Genomic DNA, 19,635 nt, shown 5'->3' on the forward strand with positions numbered 1-19,635 from the left:
GAGAGGGGCAGCCGGTGTGGGCGCAGACGGATGGGCTGAGCAGAGCCGCTGTCGATGGTGTGCTGGACCAGACTCGTCTGCCTACAGTCTTTGTGACTGGCGGCAAAGATGTGCACATTCTCGTCCAGGAGGCACCTCGAACGCTGGCGCTGGTCGACATTGAGGCCTACGCTGTTGCTGCCAAAGGTCATCAACAGCCTCGATGGTCTCGGTCGAAGGAGGTTTGTCGGGCTGAGAGGCTGAGGTGAGTGGAGATGACCCGGAGCCACCGGCATCCGAAATCTGCTGAGCAGCAGCTGCCCGACGCCTGTCTCGTCTGGTCCCCGCTCCCTGCTTTTGGCCGCGCTGGAGGGCAAAAGTCTCTGCGCCAAGAGTGATAGCCAGCTTCGCAGTGTCGACGCAGGCCCCCCAGCGGCTCAGCAGATCCAGGCCAATGATGCACTGGTCTTGAATGTCGGCGAGCCAGAAGTCGTGCACCAGCTCTAGACCCTTCACTCGGATCTGCAACGGTTTCTTCCCCCGCATAACAGTTTTCTCCCCCGTCACTGTCATCAGCTGGGTGTCTGTGGGCAACCAACCCTTCACCAGTGGCCCGGATGTTTCAGGGAGCACGCCAGGTCGTATCAGGAAAATGGTAGACCCCGTGTCCACCAGGGCCTGGCATGGCTGGTCCTTAACACAGCAGCTCAGGTAGAGTCCTTTGAGGTGCCCAACTCGGCCCACCACTGTGCATTGTCCTTGGAGGGGGGCAGGAAGCTGGAGCGGTGGTCCCCTCGCTACACCGCTCCCTCCTCGTTTCCCTGAGGCTGCGTAGTTCTGGTATTCGGAGATGGTGCTGGGCAGTCACGCGCCACGTGGCCAGGCTCATCGCACCGGTAGCAGCGGTTGGTCGGTCGACGAGGACGCTTCCGGGGCACCGAGGGTTGCAGCTGGGACATCTCGGCGACCCCCTCTGATTTGGGGGTAGTTTGGGGGGGACGCCTGCTGGTTAGGTCGTGAGGTGAGCACCGGCTCGGCCCTTTCAGCCTCAAGGAGCGCCTCACGGAGGGTCTGAGGCATGGCCAGGCGGACGTGTTGGCGTAGTCGCTCTGGGAAAAGTCCTTGCAGAAAAGCATGCAGGCTAAGCTCCTCACGGGCTGCTGCTCGAAACTCCGGGTAGCCACGACGAGCATACAGCAACACGTCTGCTGCAAAGGTCCCCAGGTTCTCTCCCGGTCGGCGGCTCCGGTTGGTCAGCTGCTCTCTGCTCTGATCAGTGGAGTGCCGCTGCCCGAATCGCCTCTCGAGTGCCGCAGTGAGGGCCTGGAGCTCATGCTGCTCTGCCGGGGTTAGGTCAAGGAGTATCTGCAGTGCATCTCCTTCTAATGCTAGCGCTAGGTGCGTAGCAGTCTCCTCTTCGCTCCAGCCACTATGTCTGGCGGCCAGACGCACTTGTTAGAGGTAGGGCTCTAGCGGGGTTAGCCCGTTGTATTTCGGTACATTAACTGGCGTGGTAGGCATGACTGCTCGCAGTTGGGGGCTCGGCGTGTGGGTCAACAGAGGTAGCCCATGAAGCACTGCCCTAGCATCTGTCGCGACGGGTCGCCGCCGCGGTGCGCTCGCGCCATCGGGACCCGTCGGGGGACTTACATGGCCGCTCACATCCTCTCTCTTCAATCGCCAGTTTCCCAAGCGGGGAATGTTCTCCTCGACAGCTTGCTCCAGCCTCTGAATGTCTCTCTCCATTACGGCGAGGGTGAGCTATCCCACTTCTGACACCAATGTGGCGAGCTCAGACAAGGAGGAGATGGAGGTATCGTTTGGTCTTGCTTCCCGTCAGCTAGCCAGGGAGCACAGCCGTTTATTGACATCTGCAGAAGAACACTGCCGCTAGCTAACTGCTCAGCGCGGCAACAGCACAGCAACAACAACACACAGGGCGCCCTCTGACCCCGGAAGGACACACTGTCGCAGCCAGAGGGCGTCACCCATCACTATGGTAACATAAACAAAACATCACAAACAGAACCCCGAATAGCCCTGACCCGCTACAGTATTTAAAATACAAAATATGAGTAACTGTATTCCGTTACAGTTACCGTTTAAAAAGGTGGTATTTAGAATACAGTTACTTTGTTGGAATAAATGGATTACACGGCGGTACTTTCCTGTTTCATATTGTCGCGGGTCAGGCCTGTTTGGGTTTTGTTTGACAGTTATGTTCTGTTGTTCCAGGCGGCAGCGCAGCGTTATGGTTGCCGTGGTTACAGGGTGACGCTCTCTCTGCGACTGTGTGTTTCCTGGGTGTGAGAGACCTCCTTTTTGTTGTTGTTGTTATGCTAAGCTAATAGGCAGAATGCTACAGGCATAGCCCTAAAGAATGTAGCATCATGGGCAGTGTAGTCCATGCTGCAGGGAGAATGGACTGCCATACCCATTATGTGTCTGTGAGCGGGAGGAGGGAGAAAAAGGAGAGTGGAAAAGTACAAGCTGTCATCGAGCAGAAACGGAAGCTGGAAGCATGTAAATATAATAATAACCACTGCAGCCAAGAAGAGTGCCTGACAAGCCCAGTTGTAAGTAAGCTATTAAGACTCGACTGTATGCTGTGTTCGTGTTTTCCTCCGAAACAATAAGTTCCGTTGGAGCAGCCTTTCAAAGCCTCTCTCTGTCTCTTGCTAGCAAAGTTGACCCAGACAACAAAGTAAAGCTAGTTTTCAGCTACGAGCCCGACACAAACCCACCGTATCAGTCCGAGGTCCCTTTACTATGGTTTGGAGCCGCGGACCTTCAGTAATAGTAATAAATCACATTCATGTAGTTGTAAACAGCATGATAATATATTAAGTAATCAAAAGTATTCAGAATACGTTACAGCCAACAACTAAACAAGAAGGGAGCTACTTCAACAACCTCCAACAAAACACAAAGACTTGCAAAATATTCAAGAAACGGTTATCGCTGTTTTAAAACAAGGTACCAACTTAAACATCAAATATAATGAAATACATGTATGCTTATTATACATAGTTATTTATTTGTATTAAGCAACTAACAAAAATTTAAAAGGCCTGTTTTTCATCCATCCACCCATTTTCAACCTAGACTCCAACATAACTGAACTACTCTCCTCACACCTTTGTCAGCAACTCATCCCTCACTCTGGTGACTAATTCACACTTTATTCAGTGAAAAGCAGGTCTTAAAATAAAGCAGCTGCTTAGACAAAACCCTCTCCAGTGTAGAATATGTGTTTCGAAAAAACATAAAAACACCATTGGTCTTATAATTCGTCGCGCAATTACAAATACAGCCTGATAGAATGTGTTGTTACTTCTTTAATGACTTCGAAAATTGGTTCAATACAAACTGCTCTGCAGGCACAAATGCTGAGAGAGACCTTTAGTCTAGCAATCAAATTTTGACCCAGACGTTTCAGTGCAAATATTTACCTTTACTGACCTTTCATTCTGTCGATACACTAGTCACCAAAACAAGTTTTTCGCAAAAAAACAAGTTCTTTTTTTTGCTCTTATCTGGAAATTCTACAGCTTGGTTTTCATGTTACAACAGTTACTGGAGACCTACCACAAACTTCCACAAGCAATTATTGCTGTGAAGGAAGCATATTGCGATAATGAGACCTGTTACGGCATGCAGACAAATTAACACCTTTCATGATGAAAAATATCAGATCCAAAAATGTGGCTTTACAGCTCAGAAGGTTAGAAGAAGTTCAGATTCAGATGAACAGATAGAGACACAGAGTGTTTATCAGTTCATGGTTTCAACATTGCAAAACAAGCACTTCCTTTCATTATTAAATCTTCTACAAAAACATTTTCCAGCTATTCAAAGTTAATGTTTTACCTTATTATTGGGAATTTAGGCAAATATATGCTGTACATTATGTCTTAATCCACTATTTATTATGCAAGATTTATTTTACAAAGGCTACTCTGCTTCAAAACTACTGAAAATGCTTCATTAAGAGAATTAGGGGGAGCCAGTGTGACATTTAGGGGGATAAATTAGTCAACTGACACATTTGTGACTACTTTCTTATTTCTCAGTGCACTCATTTATAGGGCTAAAAGGCCTCCTGTAAAAACACATCCCCCGATTCATTAATGTCAAGAATTTCCCTCTTTAAAGTGGTCAAAGTGTAACAATGTCATCTGAGACTGAAGAGACCAAATTGGTTCAACTTTGTAAGATGAACCAATCTTACCAGCTTGTAAGAGTTTATTCAAGTCTTTCATCTACATGTCTGTCATTACCATAAAAGCTTCACATCTTTTTAATTTCCACAGCCATGTTGAGTTTACTCAGCCCAATGGACACAGTAACTGAAACATGGTAATGCCACTCAATTAAGCGAGATTACCATTTCCCATGCCAAATGGCGGTCTTGTGTGATTTCCAATAGCAAAGCAAATGAAACAGTGATTGCCGCATCTAATAAATCCAAGCATAAAAAGGTATGTGTTCATTTTACCTTAAAAACCTTGATGGGATCAGCCCAGTCAGCTTTCTGCCACGGTTTGCGATCTGCCAAGATCTCAGCAAACACATCCAGATAGAAGATAGCATAGTTTTCTGGGTCCTGGATATCATTCTGAAACTGTTCCATGATGGTCATAAACGTCTCCAAGGGCCCACAGATGTACACGACTGTGAATAGAAAAGCATCAACCAATCACTTTTTAATTTTTTTAAAAACATACCAAAAAAGTCCATCTTGTGCTGGGTTCAGATCATATTTTAGCAGATCCAGGTCTGGTGTTAGATAAATGATCACTCATATCATGTCATTTTTAACACCACTTAGATTACTTAGATCAGGGGTGTCCAACTCCAGACCTCAAGGTGTTAGGATGCCTGGGTCGTCGACCCAGGGTTTTTGAGTTTTTGATATTATTTATACTTCCTAGTTTTTGGTTTCTTTGAGTTCTGTCTTATGGCTTATGTCTCTGTCTTCTTTAGTTGCTCTGTCTCCCCTATCACCTGCATCCCCTTGTCTAGTTCGCGTCTATGTGTATCCTAAGTTCCTATATCCCCGTGTTCAGTCAGTGTTTGTGTCTGCCCTGTTCCCACGTCTCTGTTCCCTTTGTAGTGCCTGCATATGAGTCTGTGTCTTTGTTCAGTCTGTGTTATGTGTTTCCTGTTTTACTTTGAAAGTCCATGTCTGATGTTAATGTGTCTGGTTTTGCTTCCTCTTGTCTCGTTAGGCCTGATTTGCCCCAGCTGTGTTTCCCTCCTGTTACCCATTCCCTGATTGCTCCCTCTGTGTATTTAAGCCCAGTGTTTCTCTGTGTCTGTGTCGCGATCTACTGTTTCCTAGCTGTGTGTTCTGTCATTCCTCCAGTTTAAGTTTGTTTTGAGTTTTTTCAGTTATGTTATATTTTTGAGTACCAAAGTAAAGCCTTTTTGAGTTCACGTCTGTCTCCGGAGTCTGCACCTTGGGTCCTATTCCTGCCTGCACACAGCCACACCTAACACAAGGGCCGATGCCCTGCAGGTTTTAGACATGTCCTTGAGCCAACACAGCTGATTTAAATGGCAAAATTACCTCATCAACATGTCTTGTAGTTCTCCAGAGGCCTGGTAATGAACTAATCATTGGATTCAGGTGTGATATCCCAGGTGATCACCCAGGGTGATATCTAAAACCTGCAGGACACTGGCCCTTGAGGCCTGGAGTTGGACACCCCTGACTTAGACTGTCTGTTAGCATATCTCTCACTTACCTTGTGCTCTATGCACTATGGAAATAAATGTTCTAACATGCTAAACTTTTTTGTCGGCATTGCAGAAGGCGGATTTTGTCTTTAACTACGGTACCAAGCAAAGGCCACCCCTCATTTCTTTACATTTTAAATGGTGAAATAATTGCACCAATTTCTGAGAAATCTGCAAACATAAATGGAAATGCAGTTTAAAGGCACTGGACTGCCACTGATGCTAGTCTTTTTTCAAATCTCTTAAGGACATGTTAGATGGCATTCTGAGATACCCTAAGTATTCAGCTAACAGCTTTTTTCTTATGTCTGTAAAACCTATCTTTGGCTTTTTTTTTAGTAGATTCACCTAAAGAAAATTTTGTACAGGCTGTTAGTGCCTAAATATACAATTTACAATGGATTCTTTGTAAGTTGTTATACAATATGTAGACACAACGCTGGACCATCCCTTGAGTTAGGTGCTTTTTATGCTTGAATGAACAGTGTTAAGTGGCTTAACAAACAAACAAAAAAAGGTTCCTCTAAAACTCGTCAGGACTGGATAGGAAAATGAGTGAAAAAAACAGCCAGTGACAAATGACAGACTTGGAAAGACCTTCAGAAAGCCTGGAGAACTACTGTTCAACACCACTTTAGGGTGGGACATCAGCTCACAGCAATATTAGGGGAAACACACTGACATTTACTTTACTTGCATTTTTTTAACACTTACTGAATGTTCATGCTTTCAGATGCTGCTAGACATTCATATCAGCACATTTCCTGTGGCTTTGATTAAACATGTATACGGTTCCTTGAAATCTAATTGATCTCTGTTTGCTATCATTGTGACAACACCAATAATCTCTGTTAAAACCAGAGCAGTGTGACACATTTTCCACAGTTTCTTGTGGTTTCACATATTGAAATGAACAGCACAGTCTAAGTAGTGGGTAATACACTTCGACAGCTGGCGTTTATTTCAACTTTTGCAATGCCTGATTCTAATAAATGTCAGGCTACAACAAAATGGTCTGTAGCAGGAAAGAAAAAAAATACACGAGCAAGCCAAGATGGAGAGAAAAGCTGTACAAAGATTGGGGTGGATATTAGTTCAGATTACCTCAAACAGTGGAAACAAGTGAAGAAAGAAGAATACTGGACTAAATATTATAAATATTTCAAGGGTACTGGAGATAAAAATAAAAAATAAAAAAAGTATATTTGGCAATACACAAACTATAATCTGAGAGCTTTACATAAATAAAACTGTCAAAATATTTACTAGAATCAGAAATGGTTTTAAAAAAGAAAAAGCAAACAAAATTACAACTCACCCATTCAGTCCCAAGTTTTAGATCAAGATTCAACAAAGGGAACATTTCCCTTGGTTTTGTGGTTTAACCTGATGTTTTCAGACATTTCCAGGTCTCTGAACCAACTGAGTTAAAAATGGTCCAAATCCATTAAATTCTAATAAAAATGATTGGAGCAGCTAATCTCCAGGTGTGACGATTAACTTTAACATCTGGGAATCGATGAAAAAAAGGATTTTACAAGATTTAGATTAGTAAGAAGTTATTTATCTAGATAAAGATATTCTGGCCATAAATTTGATTATTGGAAAAAAAAAAAAAAAAAAAAAGCAGTTTATGAAACCTACACTTTTAATGTTTGTAAATTAAACCATTAACTAAAAACAGAATTACATAAAACGCATAAGACACTGCACCAGGAACACAAACATAATTAAATGTCTAAAACACAAATTAATGTGTCCAGTTCTGACAGCACTCACTCTAAGCTTACCTTTAAACTATTCAGTTGATCAGAGACTTGAAAACTTTTTTTCCAGGTTCTGGCAGTGTCTCTACCTACTACCTTCACCCTGCCACCTACACCCTCCTGCTGTTGAGTCATTTTTTTTAACCCCAAAAAGTTACATTTTTTTTCCATTAGTAGGCTCCCAACTAACAGGCATTTCCTCATGTTTTAGAGCTGCTGCTGCTGCTGCTTCAACCTCAACCCTCAGCTCTTCCAGCTTGGGTCACCATGCCAGGTAGCTCTGTTGTCTGCTGAACCGATCCCAAAATAAACACGTTACACAGCCAGAGGGAAAATGTCCTCTTGTGTTGCAGAAGTCACTGTGTTTACAGAGGGTTATAGAAAAGTACCTAAAAGTGACTCTAAAGATTGTTTTTAAACCAAAATCTTGATTTAAATTCTGTTTTGTTTTTTTAAAGATGGCTTCATGATTTATATAATCGCGTTTCAGTTTTACCTCTAACAGAAAGGTTGTGTTTTCAGTGCTCTGTGTTTTCTTTTTTTGAAGCATTACTAGGCATTGCAAAATAGAACATTTGCTATTGTGTCAGGATCTTCTGTGTTTTTACAAATTGGCATGCGCCACCTATCCTGCTGCGTTCTGTTTTGTTCATGCACATATTTTGACACTGACCCAGATCTAAACAAACAATTGTCAGTATTTTCTCTTACTGAAATAACACATACAGTAACGCATGTATTTGTGGCGGGTGTTCGTACGAACTCCTTCCTATTCGCTTTACTCTCCAAACAACGCTGTTTCAAGATAATGATGCTCATTTTAAAAATAGGCTTAAAGCAAAAAACGTCTCTTTAGGAAAACACAGAAAATGTGATGTTTATGGTGTTTCAGTCTTAAGAATAATATGCAGAAACTGAGCATAATGCCACAATTATTGAGAGCACAGTTAACACTTGTTAATGATACATTATGTAATGATTTGTATGACTATAATTAATTTTGGTAACTTTCAGAATTAGCTATTAAATATACTTATGCTGTAGGGTCCATGTGACTCATAAAATTCACATCACATAGCAAAGTTTTCACAGGAAACGACAAATGTAATATTATACAAAAACATGGGATATTTCATCATTTAGTCTTTTTCTACTCTTCGTTATTAAAACATGATGTGATGGATCCTTAAAGACTAGACATATTAGTGCTTTAATGAGAGCAGCTGCTGTGTCTGCTACCCAATGTTAATATACGTTGTTTTAAATTTCACTTTTAAAAAGTGCTTTAAAAGAGTTTTAAAAAAGGGAACCAACATCTCCATTCTATATATATCTTTAAATGCTACAATAATGATTGTGTTAATTTATAGGTCAGTAGGTGAATGTTACTAACTAAAATAGAAACTACAACTACATTTGGGGAAACATTTTAGTTAACTGAAATGCAATTTTTAAAAAGTAAGGTTTAGCAAAGAAAAATAACTGAACAAACTAACTAGAAAAAAATTAAAATACAGGGAAAATGTCCTTAATTTAAGTTTTTTTATGGTCAAATTTGGGAATGCAATCTGCTTAATAAAGTTGTGAAAACTATAAACTATGTGAAACTTAAATCAGAATAAAATGCATTAAATTTTTCTTTAGTATTTTATTTTGTGATCTTCATTTGACCAAATCACTTCTGCAAGGCGAATATAAGCAAAATTGTGTAAATGCATAGTTTGTCCAGCAGAGCGGCTCCACCTGCTGCACGAGTAACATCACATTTAACAACTACGTCTTTATGTTATTTTTAAAACTATATTGCTCGAAGATCAATAATAAGTGATTTTCTGTTTTTAGGTATAATTCTGACATAACCACGGTGTAAGGCATAAATTTCAGACCCAACCGCAGAAGCCGATGTCTGGGAGTCGATGGGGAAGTGGACTCCAGCTTAGCGTGTGCAGCTTGTTATCAACCAGTGTTTTGTTAGTTGAGTGCTGACTTCATCTTCACCAAAAAACATCCCCCATTTTTTTCTACCCTTATTACAGCTGTCCTGCGATCCATTTTATCTCATTAAATTACCGTATCCGGTTTTCCTACCTAAATTATGAAACCTGTAATATTTGGTTTATGTTTCAATCTAAATAATACAAAATAACAGATAAGGCTGAAAACTGTTCAACAGCACCACAAACTGAAACCCCGACAATTATTGTGTGTTGTAATTTGACTGCATTAGTTTAGGTGTATTTCATAAACAGGCAACGGGTTGCTGATTAAGACTTCAGTGAGTCGTAATTTGAGATGATGTTCTGTTGTTTTCTTTGCTCACTGAAAGGTGTAATGTCATACAGCTGTTATTTCTGGATCCATAACAAACCATTTTATGTCGGGGATTTATAAAAGACAGCACAAGACTGCTGTGCATACTATTATATTTTTATTTATTTTAAATTCTTATATTTTACTGCAGGTTTATCGTAGCTCTGTAGTGTGTATATGTCTCTAAAAAGGAGTTTAAAAAGTTAAAATATGAAAGATCCACCACTATGTAGATGTCAGTTATAGAAACCTCTTGCATTTTTATACCTCTTGCAACAAAATAAGAGAAATTATAACATATGACTTTATTGACTTAGATTCTAAATCACACTATGTTTTGTTTCAGTCTGTTTCAGGGCTATTTCACTGTTTTGGTTGCTTCATAGGTAATCACATGCAAATGCATGAACAGAAAGAAAGCCAAGAATTGCACTCAGTGTTTTTGTTGCCTGGATTATGCAGGATTTTCTAACATGTGCCATGTTTGTCTTGCAGATGAATCTTTTTAAGGTGGGATTACCCTCTCCAGCTCTTTGTTTGTTCATCTTCTGATCTTTATGAAAGGCTCTTGTCAAATAAATGACTTGTAGCACAGCCTCTAGCCTTTCTTTACACAGAAAACTGTAAAGCAACATGCAGCTCACCAAACCTGCAACGGTTGAAGATGTTTTCACGGGAAACAGGATTTCTGTAATTAAACCGAGGCACTACCTGAGCTTCATTGTGAAGAGACACGCTTTTCATCCCTCGATCAGAGCTGAAAATCACTTGCATATGTACTTGAAAAAGAAAAAAAACCCACATCAGGGCCTGATGTGATTGCTGAAAATTTCCCTCTTGTGTGCCATTAACAGAGTAAAAAGCATCAAGACGAGTGGGAAATGTGATGGAAGCTGGAATATATTCAGTGTTTAGACACTGTGCTAGATCTAAAAAAGTGGTCCAAAACCTTCCAAATCACAGAGGAATAGCAGAAGCTAGTAAAGCTAGGAGTAAAGCGCAGCATTTATCTCAAGAAAATGTATGTTTGTTTGGTTTTTCTTTTTTTTACTATTTCTACTTTATTTTTAACACGGCAGTTTGTGAAACTGCCATAGCTTTTAATTTATTGATTCGTGTTTTCTTTCAATCTTTCTTCTATTGCTGACTTGGTTGAACAAACCCTTTAACTAAATACACTCCCTGACAAGCCGCAGTGCACTGAAGTTAAATGTTTTTCAGTTTACCAATACCCAGATAAACAGAGTAACAAGCCACTATGCTAATGGTTCTTCTCAAAGGTCATAATGCTGACAATCTGCGCAAACCAAAAGACAGCTATCCTGATGTAAAGAGCTATTCAATTCAATTCAGTTTTATTTATACAGCAACAAAATCACAACAACTGTCACCTCAAGGCACTTTATATTATAGGGTAGACCCTACAATAATACATACTGAGAAAAACTCAACAATCATGTGAACCCATATGAGCAAGCACTTTGGCGACAGTGAGAAGGAAAAACTCCCTTTTAACAGGAAGAATTTTAATTTACTGGAGTAAATGTTCAAAAGTGCATTTTGGGTACATTTTAAAAGGTCCTATAAGTATGTGGAGTAGATGGTTAGTAAAGAGAAACTTGTATATCTGGCTCATCTTTTCACTGTGATTCCTTCTCTGTAAAAATAATTGTGTTTACCCACTGGCACTCAAACCTCCATGGAAAAGATTGTGGTTTGGGTTAAAATATGCTCCTCAACAACATCAAGTCTGCACATTGAAAAACAAAAACAGGCATTCCACCGTGTGTTTAAATGTTACGCTGAGAGCTTATTTACCAGTGTCGTTCTCAAGACCCATCTTATATTTCCCACAGACACCAAGAGTTACCTTGGGCTTAATTTGAAGACACCAAAGGGGAGCAGAAGCTTTAACAAAATGGCAGTATTTAGACTGGGCTGACTATGCACTGTATATGTTTCCTGTAACCTTAAAATAAGTCCAAATACTAATCTCATTTATCCATATGTGCACTCACTGAGTGATTGCTTGAATTTAAATCCAAAGCTGATGTCATATTTTAGTGTGAAGGCTTCTCCCGTTTCCTCTGTTTCCCCCACAGAACAAACCTTCACTAAAAAGAAAGCCTAATCCTAAAACAAACTAGCAAAGTATTTTATTCTATGCTAATCAGTCATCTAAAAGAGGTCCTCCATAATTCATTTAATTTCCAACTAATCTGCAGGTTTAAGGAAAAGAAATCTCTTAAATCAGTTTTGTTTTTTAAAATATGGCCAAGTCAAACAAAAGATTTTCCTTTACAAAAGTTAAAAATATTTTCCTCCTCTAAGATTTGTGGTCAGTTATAGTCTACTGGGTGGTGACGTTACACACCTATAAACTGAAATGGGATTGAAAATGGGATGGCTGTGACTTGTCTGTGTAGGACTCTGGTCAGTCATATTTTGTTGAGCCTGACCTATATTGAACACTGACACTCATGACATCATTGTCTTATAAACTTAAATACATGAACTTAGATTTATATACTTAACTAATCAACTTAAATGCATAAAAACCTGGTTTCCGGCTTCTTGAACTAGTCTTTGACCATATACCAGTACAAAAGATGGACATAGCCACTGTGGCACCACTCATCCATGCATTTCTTTAAGCTCTTCCACAACAAACTGGCACCTTCAGCCTGTTTTTCCAAATAGACAAACCTTCTCAGGAGCTGCACATCACCAGATACACACATCAAGGTAAGAAGAGAGGCAAGATGAAGTGATGCACCCATCATGCCTAGTGCCTACTGTACAAGCCAGTATGTGCTCCAAGAATGAGGTCAGCTGACCACCTGACTATACTGAATAACCAGGTTATTCCATCAATGGGTTTTTTTCTTCCCTGATGGCATGGACATTTTACACGATGACAATAACAGAATTCATCGGGCTCAAATTGTGAAAGAGTGGTTCTGGGAGCATGAGACATCTTTTTCACACATGGATTGGTCACCACAGAGTCCAAACCTCAACCCCATTGATCATTTTTGGGATGTGCTGGAGAAGGCCTTTGCGCATCAGTCAGACTCTACCATCATCAATGTAAGTTCTTGGTGAAAAATTAATGCAACACTGGATGGAAATAAATCTTGTGACATTGCAGAAGCGTATCAAAACAATGCCACGGATAATGTGTGCCATAATCAAAGCTAAAGGTGATCCAACAAAATAATAGAGTGTGTGACCTTTGATTTGGTGGTGGCTTGTTTGTTTTTTTTGGCCAGGCAGTGTATTTTATGTGCTTGTATTTCAATGATGCAAAATATACTCTAACAAAGAATAAAATGTCCTTCTTAACAGAAACATACCACCACTTCTTGGATTACTTCCCCCATCTAAATTTTTTGGATATTAAAATCAGGAATTTTGGGGAAATTGGACGTCATAGTGGAACAGGTGAAAGGGGTTTTTTTGTAGCTTCAAATAGCATGCAGTAACTTGGTAAGCTATTAAACCTCCAGTGATATAAGCCTTCACATTAAAAGCCTACATTTTCTTTCTCGTCTCAGCCTTTGCTTTTTGAACCCAGTCTGCAGTCCAAGCTGACAGCCCGGAGGATATCTGCCGGGACAAAAATGAGTGCTGAGCCACAACAAGCCCTGACAAAACCATTAGCTCCTCTGACCTCCAGCTCACTGTGGCAGCTCCACAATTTATTTGGGGTGTGTGCGTGGGGGTTTCAGCTGCCAGCACGTTTCTCCTCCTTTCCCTGCTTGAACTACCTTTACACTGTGTTTATCCCACTATTTGTTGACGCTGTTACTGTAACAACAGATTAAGATGTTTAAAGCTTGTTTGCCCGTGCCAGAAACCATAATAATCAAGGATTTACCGCTTGAAGCAGACTTTGCTCTGACTTGTTGAGTTAATCCAAAAGTGATTCTGTCCAAATGTTCCTGCGATTATAGAGAGATGAATAATTTGCAAATATACACTAGCACTATGAGGATACATTCCTGAAGACCTAATATAAGGACCGCATGGAACGCACTTCACTCAACGTCAAACCCTTCATATTACAAACTGTGCAACAGTCAAGAAAAAGTCACATATTTGTTTGTATTCTTGGATATGATTTTGTTTTTCTTCTTGACAATGAAAATTACTTTTTAACCAATGTAGGAGGCATATTTTGAGACTGGCAGCCAAGAAAACTGCTTTTAAATGAGCATTAACCAAATCATCAAAACAAATTCTAAACCTAACCAAGTCGGTTTCTTTGTCTACACCTCGCACCGGGTGGTATATTGGACATACCAGTATTGCAGTCTAAATTTCATGTGTGCTATGATTTTTAAATATATTCAGAAACAGACAATATGCTCTATTTTATGTTTTTTTTTTTATTGTTTCGACTCTGTGTATGTTTTTTCCTTATTATTCTGGACATCTAAGTGCTTTATATTTATGTGTACTTGAGAGAAGAACAAGCCGTTGTAAGCCTATGTACAGTAAAGGCCCCATTATGCATTAAAAATACAAATAATAGTAATAGTCATACCAAACAGCACTACTTAAGGCAAACCAGGGAGTCTTTAATGCCTTACACCAAATTGTACTTTTTACAAAGCAGCTTTGATTTCCTGGAGCCAATCAAAGAGTCTGAAATGCTTAAACCGAGTGGCTCAGTCACATCAAAGTAAGAGCTTGACAACAGAGCAATCATTGGTTGCTCTGTGATGGAATGGAAATGTTTGCTTTCAGCAACCAACTGCAAGTAGTTGCAGCAACTAACTGGTCACCCAGAGGTTAAGAGTGCAACACCCTCAATCATCCTGGGCTACCAATTTCAAAGCAAATGCACAGGTTACCTCATGGAGGGGACAACATGTCTGTAAACAGACTCAGTCTGACCACAATCATTTTCAGACACTTTGGCACAAATCTGGAAATAACTGACATCTAAGTTATAAACAGACAGATTTCCAACACTCTGCAGTAAATTTGTGTTTCTTATATGGTAGATAAAAGAGATGTTGTCAAGTACCTATGTCATTTTCCAAATAATTATGTAAAATTCTGTTTAATGTGAATTTCTGCAAAAGATTTGTGATTTTTTGCCAATTTATTACAGTTAATTTCCATATTGTCACAAACACATAATTGTCATTAGCACACTGACTCCGTCTTAATGCCGTCGTGACCAGTGTTGATCAAGTTACTTGAAAAAAGTAATCAGTAACTAATTACTGATTACTTCCCCAAAAACGTAATCCCCTTACTTTACTGATTACTTATTTTCAAAAGTAATTAATTACTTAGTTACTTTTTAAAAACACGATTTACAACCTGAAGAGGTGATAAAGCGATAGATCTTTCAGCCCAATTCTACTTTTTCTACATAATCCATCATACAAAATGTAATCAAATGAAAAAGTCTCTTTTTAAAACTAAACTTGTTTTATTAGTTTTAATCTTTTAACTTTATGCATCAAGCAAAAATTTAATTATATGCACCATTCTCTGACTGGAAGAAATTAGTTTAACATTTAAAGCTATTTTCTGCACATTCCAGCACATAAAATAAAATAGTTTTTTGTGTTTACACTCACTCTTTCAAATAAATGCAAGTGAAACACAGCAGAAAATAAATAAAGTCAAAGACTCAGCGATCCTGTTGCTCTATTTTCACCTGTAAAGCAGGAGTGAGGTAGGCGGAGGTTTACCCTGGTGCAGGTGTGCCGCAGCGATCAGTGGAAGAATCCACGACTTTCTCTGTGAATTTCCCATTAAGTCATGGCGCACTCGGTGCTTACTTGGAAGTTTAGGGGGTTTTCGCTGTAAAAAGAATTTTTTTTCCCACGCAGTGAGCAGCGGACGCTAATGTTTTTGTCACTTTTTACGAAATCAAACTCAAAGTAAGGTCAGTACTTCCACGCTTTAAACGCTGCACGCTCATACTCTCTCCCGCACTCGATATATTATCCATTGTTGATCTGCACACAGCTGTTGCCAAGAACGTCGCACTCGTCATGAGACACTCTCGCAAGAAAATCACGGTTTTAGTAATGCAGTAACGCAGCGTGCTTACGGGAAAGCAACAGTAATCTAATTACCGTTTTTGCAATAGTAATCCCTTACTTTACTTGTTACTCGAAAAAAGTAATCGGATTACAGACCATCTCTGGTCGTGACACACCAAAGTCACTTTAAAAACAGCAACTGATTGCAAGTTGTTGCAGACCCGTCACTATTCTAGAAGCAACCATTTCACAGGCAACGAGATCACAAGTTTGTTGCAAACGCTCACAATAATATCCACTGTTTTCTGTTGTGTGACTGTAGCATAACCAAGTCGTTTTTATTTTCTAGCAACATAGTTTTTATTCAATACAGCCAAATAATCTTAATGATAACATATTTTAAATTAATAATGCATATATAACGTATTTAAAATTATACAACTTAAGTGTTTTCACTGGTGCATGGAGTGAAATGATTACATCCACCACCAAACCCCTCCAACCTCCAAACTTTGCATTCTTTCATCCCTTAAAAAGTGTAAAATACTTATTTCTTGTACACGGACGTGTATCAATACAAATGAGACTGTACAGATGAAGAACTGGGTTGAGGGTCTTAAAAATAAGAGTTGGAAATTCTAATATGATTTAATATTTAGATAAGATATTAGGATCTAATATCTTATCTAAAGTGAAGAACAAAGTGTTAACTGATCCAATGATAACCTTACCATTCAGAAGACTCAGAAGATTCAACCACACAAATGCATTTTCACAAGAGCAGTAATCATCAAATCGGACTCATGATATTTCCAGTTTGTAAAGGACAGAAGAGTGGTGAGAGATTTAAAGGCCTCCTTCTGCTAACTTTAAAGAAATAGCGGTATTATGATTTGCTGACGTCTAGATGAATGGGGGTTTTTTTCAGTGGGACAAAATATTTCAAGGTTGAAGCTTTAAGGCTATCTAATAGTCTGCTGACACCGTGGCATTGTTGGTATCGTCTTGTTCCAGCTCTTCTACTGGCTGCAGTTTGTTTCTGTTTGTTTCCACTGAGGGAAAACTGTGCTTTCATGTTTCATAATGCCCCATAATTTAATCAAACGTGGAGTGGACCCCAACCTTTTCCATCTCCTCTACACCCACAGCCCTGGACTCCAAAATACGTCTCTCTTCAACATTTTTCATTTTCAGCAAACTCATTTAAACCTGTATCTGCACGACTTTCAACTTACCATTCCTGTACTATCCATCCATCCATCCATTCGCTTCCGCTTATCCTTTTCAGGGTCGCGGGGGGTCCATTCCAGTACTACTAGCAACTATTACTATACTGCTGCTACTTGTAAGCTTATTATTTCAACCATTTATGTACAGTTTGTAGTTTTAACAGCTCTTCATATCATCAGCTTAGCTAGAAGTTTCAGTTTTTACTGTTTAATTCTAATTAATTTATAACTTTATGTTAAAAATGTTAGCCAGTTACTTCATTTCAACTATTAATCCAGTAAATTTAGATTACAGTTTTGTTTGGACTTTTAGCAAACAGTTTCAGTTGTTCATTTATATTTTATATAAGGTGCTGCGCAAAAGACTCGAGTCATACAGCCAGACTTTTCTGTCAGTTTTTTTTAACCCTATCTTGAGCACCAGTTCTCCAGGTGTGATAGAGGTTTTCAAAGTTTTCATTTGGCTGCTTTTTCACTAATTTTCCATCCAGTCCTTCACCTGACCGTTTTGAAAAAAGAAAAAAGTTATTATTTGGTGAACCACTTAACATGACCTACGAATCATTCCAGGACAAAAAAAGGTACCTAACTAAAGGGATGAAACAGTGTTGTGTCTACACACAACAGACAACTTAGCAAAGAAGTATAATCTTCGTTGGGTACTTTATTATGGGGCAGGGATAGCTCAGTAGGTAGAGTGGTGGCCTCATGATCGGAAGGTCGGGGGTTCGATTCCCCTGAACAGCTACCCTGAGGTACCCCTGAGCAAGGTACCGTCCCTACACACTGCTCCCCGGGCGCCCAATGGCTGCCCACTGCTTCACTGAGTGAATGGGTTAAATGCAGAGAGCGATTTTCCCCACGGGGACCAATAAAGTACACACACTTCTATTACCAGAAACCTGTTGAAAAAACACATAATGTTCTCATTTCTTTAGTTTAAGCAATAAAAATGTGAATAATAACACAGTTCAAGAGACATAACATAGTATTTTGAGCCCAACAAGTTGATTCCTGAAGAATTTCTATATGCATACTCAGCATGCTGTGTGACCTTAAAAGCTTTGAGGACAAGTCTGAAACACTATCTAAAACAGATGAGATAGCAATAGAACAAAGACCGGACACAGAACTTAAGGGACGGATCTCAGGACAGCTGGCTGTCAAGAAGCCATTTATAAGGGTGGGAAAAGACTGAGGGACATCAAATTACACAAGAACTGAAGTGAAAAGTGGCAACAGGTATGAGGAAGTGATGTACCCAAATGTGAAATTTCTGGTTCAGGTAAATGTTTGGAAGAGGTCAGGAGACAGGTACAACAGTGGGTGTCTACAGCCATCTGTAAAACACGGTGGGGGCTCTATCGTGGTTTGAGGGATGTTAGAGATTGTGATAAGCTCGATGGCGGGATGAACACAGGAACGTGCTCTCTTCAGGATGGAAATGATGCCAGCCAGATTCTCAATGCAGTAAAAGCATAACTGGATAGATAATCACACAAGGGAACACTATCAGTCATGGATCGGCCTCACCAAGAGCCCGGATCTCAAAATTACTGAAGCAGTGTGAGATTATCTTGATGGAGAATGGAGCAAAAGGCAGCCAAGAGCTCTGACTGTCTTCGTGAAGCCGTGGAGAACAAGACTGCTTAAAGAAATTAGAAGAAAACTTTCCTAAGAGAGTTCAGGCTGTGCTGAAGAACAAATGTGGTCACACCAAATATTGATTTTTCAAGCTTGTTAGACTCATACAAACTCTTTTTTGATTTATATACTGTATTTATATGTAAGTTTGCACAAGCTTCAATAAATTTGTGCACCAATTTCATATTTTCCCAGCTAAATGTGAACAAATGGGGGGGTGGCTTTAGACTTTTGCACAGTAATGTAGTATTTTGAACTGCATGAACTGGGAGTCTCTGTTTTCAGGTCCCTGTGCAAAACCCTCAAACAGCTTTGCTAATTTTTTTTCTCTTTGGAAACTTTATCTCCACATGATTTTTAAATAATTGATATAAACCTAACTTACCTGGCTGCACAGCAAATATTGACCAGGCTGAATTGATTGTAAGCCTCCTTTATATTCTCATTACAAAGCAAGCAGCACTGTTTGGCTGCAAGGACACACGTTTACTCACAACTTCCCTCTCTCTGTGTGTCTTTAAAAAACACAGGTGGTGGTCCTCCACCAGGCAATAAACCCAAAGCAGCAGACTGCCCACAGCCTAAACATTCCTGTGTAATAACTCCCGAGTAAACAGGCTTTCCCTGCACCTATTCCAGTCCACTTCTGTTTGTATCTTCTTAGGAAAAAACTTCACTGTGACCTCATTCTGGGAGAAAAAGCAAAATGCCTATTGTGGACATCTAGGTATTTCCACAACAGTCTGATGCACTTAAATCATTTCGAATATAGATTTTTTTCCCCTCCCTCAAACAATTGGGAAATAAATCTGCATGCAGGCAACTTAACCAAATTGTTTCCCATGCAGATCATCCAGTATGATGGAAATTTCGCTTTCCATCCACTGACATTATCTTTATAATATCCAGCTGGAGATCTGCTTTACTTCAAGATAAAAATGCACAGAAAAAAAG

The 19,635-nt window shown here is 39.9% G+C and overlaps 1 protein-coding gene across 1 annotated transcript in view; it reads right to left on the minus strand.

Moving 5' to 3' along the window:
* The window catches only part of npr2 (natriuretic peptide receptor 2), a 95,417-nt gene that overhangs the window by 74,562 nt on the left and 1,220 nt on the right, over positions 1–19,635 (minus strand). Inside the window, exon 2 of the mRNA XM_005725655.2 lies at positions 4,478–4,653. Within this exon, the coding sequence (XP_005725712.1) occupies positions 4,478–4,653 (176 nt within the window). The remainder of the gene's footprint in view (positions 1–4,477; positions 4,654–19,635) is intronic.

Source organism: Pundamilia nyererei, unplaced genomic scaffold (genome assembly GCF_000239375.1).
Source record: "Pundamilia nyererei isolate P.nyererei 1_Seehausen unplaced genomic scaffold, PunNye1.0 scaffold00016, whole genome shotgun sequence".
NCBI lineage: Eukaryota > Metazoa > Chordata > Actinopteri > Cichliformes > Cichlidae > Pundamilia > Pundamilia nyererei.